Here is a 6,225-nt window from a genome sequence, read left to right as displayed (position 1 = left end):
TCTTAATAAAACAAGTTAAAAACGCGCTGTTAGTAGTTTGCTAGTTCTTATTTTATTTTATTTTTTCTGCAATAATGGTGCGTTCATCGCTACCGCTTCAGCAGACGATCTCACCCGCACGATTTCCTCTCGCTCGATTCACAAATATAATCGTAGGTCCACAAAGAAGGCTTTATTTGCCACCAGTTCCTATAAAAATCAACTTAACGGAATGACTGACACTTGAAAGATGGTGCGTCTCCGGGCTCCAGTGCCCGCCAAGAGCACGGCTCACTCAGCTCTGACTGCATCAACTGCTCCGCCATCTTTAGACAGGAAGTTAGCCTGCATCGATGTGGACTTCGGCGAAGCAGTCTTCTTGGACGGCTTCGTGAAAATTGGAACGAGTCTCAAAATGGCCGCTGTCCGGCAAGACGTCTAAGTAGACGTCTACTTGGGAGTATTGGAACGCACCCAGAATTCGATGGCAAGTGTTATAACAGATGGATAGATGATAACGGCTTTACCCTTTGTATCGCACGACAGCTTGCGCCACCTATTCAGAAATGCCCACCTCGTCGCATTAATTTTTTTCTCTCAGTTTCGTCTTTACCTCTTAAATGTCTAGTTTGACATTTTTTTTGCAATTTCACCCCTTCTTTTATTTTCTCCATCAATTTTCTAACTTCCCCTTTGTTAAACCTGCCTGAAGTCCCGAGCGGCCGAACCTTCAGCATCGTTTTCAGCTTGTTTCTGTTTTCACCTTGGCATTTAGTCTTTTAGTCGTTCTCGTCGTTTTCCACGATAATGCCTACCTGTTGCGCCGTCAAATGCATGAGGAGACCAGCAAAGTCTTCGGGAAAGACATTTCAAAAAAGAAGGGTCCTCTGCATTGCAATGGGACGATACTAGCAGACGACAGGACGTCGCTACGTACGGAGCCTCGTGGCCTCGTCTGCTCAACCAACTAAACCTTTCACTATGGGGGTGCCCTGATGCACACTATCCCCGCCGGCGGGGATGGTGCAGTTAAAAAAATTCAGTATAGCCATTAACCGCAACTGCTCTCGCGTGAAAGATGCGCAAGAAGATGCGTGAAAGCTTGTGCTTACGCTTTGTAAATAAAAAAAAAATGTACGCTGTTGGACGTTACCCGATCGCCCTAGACCTGACCTTTAACAAAAAAAAACTTCGTATTACTTGTGCTGACCATGGCAGGCTTTTTTTTTTAATATATAGTATTTTGTGCACGTGCGGACCAGTGCGCCAGTGCCAACGTTTCTAGATAATCTAATCTAGAAACGTTGGCCAGTGCGGACCCAGCGGACAGATTGCCGATTGGTCCGACAAGCGCCAAGCTAGACTGAGAGCGCGGCGTTAGCGCAGTTCGCGCATTGTGGGTGTTGTGGGCTACTGTTTACAGGAAAAAAGTGTGGCGCGATTGTTTGAGATATAAGTGGCAAATACACAGGCCGTGCGAAGTGTCGCAGGCTCTGTAGTTCCCGCTCTGCTCTGTCGTTTTCACTTTAGCGTGGGCGGAGCTGCGAGTGGAGCCGGGAGTGACCATACGGCGCGAGATTTGAGTTTCCTTTGTGTCCGCACTGCTTTCGTGTGCCGACCTGGCCGAAGATGGTTTCCGCTGACTTATCGCCACCAAAGCCTAAGAAGCGAGCAGAGTGGGACGGCGAAAGTAAGTTGACTTGTTTTATTTCCTCAAGAAATGGCGACATCCTTCGCTGTCGAGAAAGGAGGTATGTGCGCACACGTGCCGTACAAATGCAGACAACAGGGAGTGCTTACCGCGAGTGTTTGACGTGTCGCTGATAGAAGGCGTCGTCGAAGGCACCCCGTTTTTATATCTGCTCTGTATGCGCACCCTCGAGGTTTATTCAAGCTCTTTGTTTTCAACGCACGCTCATGAAAACTCTGACCATCTTTAAGTCAGATTCAGATTTTTCGTGGGGCGTGATGACGCATGTAGTATGAAAGTGCTTGTCTTTCGGTATTTAAGTAGCATAGGTAGCTTAGTTTTTACTTAAAAGAGGAGAGAGAAGTATGCCGCCCGCGCGAACTGCCCAGCCCACTGACATTTGAGAAGTAACTGTACTGCTAGGCTGTGCTGTATACGTAAACGAGAGGCCGCCGCGGTGGCTGAATGGTTATGGCGCTCGGCTGCTGACCTGAAAGACGCGGGTTCGATCCCGGCCGCGGCGGTCGAATTTGATGGAGGCGAAATTCTAGAGGCCCGTGTACTGTGCGATGTCAGCGCACGTTAAAGAACCCCAGGTGGTCCTGAGTCGCTTTGGGACGTTAAACCCCACAAACCAAACCAAGGTTTTCATTAGTTTAGTTATCGAGTAGTCGCTAATTGTATTGGTCTGGCTGTCAGTAACTGTCACTGCAGACATGGAAAAGTAGCTGTAAGTGTGCCCAGTGCTTTCATGGTCAGCGACGCGGTTGTCTCATTCGAAAGACTGATTTTTTAACAGAGGTGAGCTAGAACACCCCTGTGTGAAGGGGTTTCATAGCATAGTTTAAACTTTGAGCTTATGGGCAGTGCTTGTTGTATTAAAACATAAACTTAAGTGAGTAGACTAACAGCTTGTCTTCCAGACAGCCTGCATATGCCTGTTTCAAAAGCACCCTTGTGTTTTGAGCGTTGTTCCAGGCAAACAGATTGTGAATTTTTAGTCCATCAAAAAAAAAAAAAAAAACTTCTTCCCATCTGCCTGATTCATCGCAGATGGCTGTCACAATTTTGTTTCTCATCCACTTGCCTGAAGTGTTCCTCTCAATTTGAAGCAGTTGCACAATAGGTGGTTTTTACATACAGCAAAATACCGAGCATCCGCCCAGGCTTGAATAAGTGCCCCCCCCCCCCCCCCCCCCCTTCCTTTTCTTTAGATTTTGAGTTTTCCTACAAAACTAAATAAGCGCCCATGCGAATATGTTCCATGTCTGGGAGAAATTCAAAAACATGGCGAAGACACATCAAGCACCCATTGTTCGGAATTTCCGAGATGCTTATCACGGAGGGAAAGGGGGGGGGGGGGGGAATATTTGTTGTTTGATGGAGTCACAAACTAAGATTAGCCGTACTTCAGTCTCCTGGTTTTTCGAGTCTTCTAATAAATTGTTCAGATTCGTATTCTTCCTCTGGAATTTTGTGTTTATGTAGTACCACAAGCCCCCCACTCTCTCCCCTCCGGTAGGTGCCATCTTGAATTTAATGATCGGTCCTCATACTATAGTCGTAACAAGCAAGGGACTGGACCTGATGCCTGGACCTAACAAGCGCTCATCCCCCAATATTTCGGGACTGTCTTCAAATTTTAGGTCGGTGCTTGCTCGCTATTTTGTGGTACATCATTGGTACCATGAAAGTGGACTAAGCATAGCTTGCACAATGTACACTGGTGCAGGTAACATTAAGCAGTTTAGATAAGTGTGCTAGCTTGTGGTCCTGGACCATCAGCATGGCAGCCACTGTGACATAAGTGCAAGCCGTTCATGCTGACATCCTTTTGCAAAGCCAGATAAGCCTAATGACTAGGCATTTGCTTTATGCCTCCTTCACACTAGCTACCTACCGTTCTTAACATATCTTTTGATACTAACATTGTCACTTAACAGCCCTGAAGGCAAATGAAAATAATTTCTTTGACAATACTGACACTCGTCTTGTTATCGCTGTCACCATGGGATGCTATTTTTGTTAACAGCAGCATTTACAGTCGTTATAATTTTTTTTTTAATGCTAAATACGAAGATGAAAGAATGCTTGTGCACCGACAGACATGCGGCAGGCAACATATAAACCATGGTCACACGCTTCATGGAGTGGCATGAAATGATCCAAGTGTCTCCAGTTTCTGTGAGCCAGAATCCTTGGGTAAGGGTGGGATTGTGTATCCAAGCGGTGTAGCAGGCAAAGACCTAGGCCCAGATTGATACTGAGTAGTTGCAAGAATGGAATGGCTACATCTTTAGTTTGAGCAGACCATGCTCCACCGATCATGTTTCTGAAGCTCTCCTAACCTGAACATAGTGTACTGTCTAAAAAAAAACAAATGCACCCAAATTCCTATTAGTCAGTATGGTAGAGTATAAATAGGGAACTAGCCACTCGTGTAACAGTCTGTAACACATAAATGGCCGTCTTAAGAGCTGTCTTCGCAGAAGAAAGTCATATAGTCGTAACAAAAAGTAAAAATGCTGAAGTTAAATGATTGGGCCGTGAGACAAAAATGTTAGTGGAAGTTTAGTTCTAAAAACTTGATTATCACATCCTTTTCGCACTCTGCGCTAAACGCGAGGACAACGCGCTCTATGCTCCGCGTGCTGAGACAGCGACAGAACTGCTGCTTAACCGTCGCGGAAGTTAGAACACCACACTTTCATGCCATTTCATGGTTTCGCTTTGAGGGTTCCTTGTTACGGCCCCAAAAGTTTTCAACATCCTTACATTCAGTGGAAAAACCTACTTAGCGAAGCGACGGTCCCAAGTCTGTCATTAATCTGAGCAGACGGCGCTATGCTAGCCAGTAGTGCCTATAGCCAAGTGGTCTAGCCTTCCTATCTGCATCGTCGTGTCTGAGTTAGCAGATCAGTGCCTCATAATTCAGTCACTGGACTAAATTCCTAAAGGTGCATCATCTCCATGGGCCCATCTAAGGCACATGAGCGCAGCGCCTACGCGTACCAGCGTACGCCAGAGCCAGTCTGCACATGCGCAAGGCGCAGACGTGAGCTGGTGCTTGGCAAATATCTGTCCATGTCAGATATTTGCACCTCGCTCGTGCCGGCGTCGGAAGTGGCTCGCTGGTTTGTGGTCGATGTAGCCAATCAGAGAACGCAGTTCTCTCGGCATCCAGTGCGGCCCTTTGCGCCATTTTCTTCGCTGAGTGCGAGTACCAGCAACAGGAGGCGACAGGCCATCGAGTTGCGTATGTTTTCCGACACTTGTCGCTGCGCTGGACGCGTAGGCGCTGCGCTCGTGTGCCTCGGATGTGTCCATGGAGATAAGCCTTAAGATACCTTTGTTGTCAGCACGTTCCTTGTTCCAGCACATTTTTAATTTTCTGCTGTGACCTATTGTAACCTGCATTGAATAGCCAGTTAGATGTGACATTTGTATGCCAGAAATACTGACCTTTTTCAGTTAAAACCGAATTTCAAAAAATGAATTTGGCGTACTTTTACTGGTGCTTTTTGGTTTAAACCAAAAAGTCTAACCCCTAAGTATAAAATATGCTGTAGTGAAATTTGTGCAGTTAAACTTGATTGTAACTGTTCTGAAAAAAAAAACAAAAAAAACTGACAATTAGTTCCAAGTGCCATGAAAAAAATATATATTTTTATACATGTTTATTGCAAGTATCCTAACAAGTATCCTAGCTTTAGCAATCCAGTATTTTAGCTCCTATGGAAAAGAGATGATGAGGTAGGATGTATTTCCTGTGCAAAGGTGTGTTTTGCGATTTCGTTGAGTAGGGTGGTTCCAGATAAGATCAACCAAACTGCCGCTGGTCGACCTTTTAAATTTACGTGATATTTTTATATGTTGCCTGATAACTAGAATAAAGTGTTCTGCAACTGGATTGTCCCAAAAAATTTTTTTCACAGCACAGAAAATTTTTGATCACAAAGAGGTGGAGTGCTGCGTTTTATGCACTCTGTTGTTTTGGCCAACTTTGGTTAAGAATAAATTAAAATATAATAACAATTAGCTGAATTTTTTAGAGTGAATCTATGGATGTTGTAATCTGCACCTTGTTTTTTTTTTTTTTGTTTTGTCTGTTTCAAGAGCTCAGTCTAGTTTCTAAAATATGCCAAACTCAGCCCAAGTAATGTTTTCTTGTCTACTTTGATGGCCTGTATCTTAAGAACGTGCCAGAGCTGCCGTAATTATATATTACGTTCTGCACAAGCATGCATATGGTTTATGGATAATGAGGTATGGCTGTGCAAAATTCGAACAAATGTGGATCAACAAAAGGTTCTGACAACAATTTAAAAAGTGACCCCAAGCAGTGTGCGACACGCAAGGAATGTGTACAAGTTTTCTATTTTATATGATACGGTGCATGGTGTTTTAAATCTCCTGAAGCTGCTCATAGGCTATGAGGGACGCCCAGTGGACTGACTGATTTATTGAAAACATTTATTGGAAATCGCAAAAGTACTGATGGGAGAGCAGGGTTGGGTCTTTAGACCAGGACTTCACTATTTCTTGCAGCCTTCTCG

General features: G+C 44.8%; 1 protein-coding gene across 1 annotated transcript in view; it reads left to right on the top strand.

The window, feature by feature from the left end:
* The first annotated feature begins 1,321 nt into the window (after positions 1–1,321).
* Positions 1,322–6,225, top strand: part of tws (protein phosphatase 2 regulatory subunit tws) — a 41,732-nt gene continuing 36,828 nt past the window's right edge. Inside the window, exon 1 of the mRNA XM_089578932.1 lies at positions 1,322–1,669. Coding sequence (XP_089435058.1) covers positions 1,609–1,669 — 61 coding nt within the window. The 5' untranslated portion in view covers positions 1,322–1,608. The remainder of the gene's footprint in view (positions 1,670–6,225) is intronic.

Source organism: Amblyomma mixtum, chromosome 3, assembly GCF_055824585.1.
Source record: "Amblyomma mixtum isolate Tamu chromosome 3, ASM5582458v1, whole genome shotgun sequence".
NCBI lineage: Eukaryota > Metazoa > Arthropoda > Arachnida > Ixodida > Ixodidae > Amblyomma > Amblyomma mixtum.
Note: the sequence above shows the minus strand (reverse complement) of the source record. Positions and strands in the feature narration are given on the sequence as shown.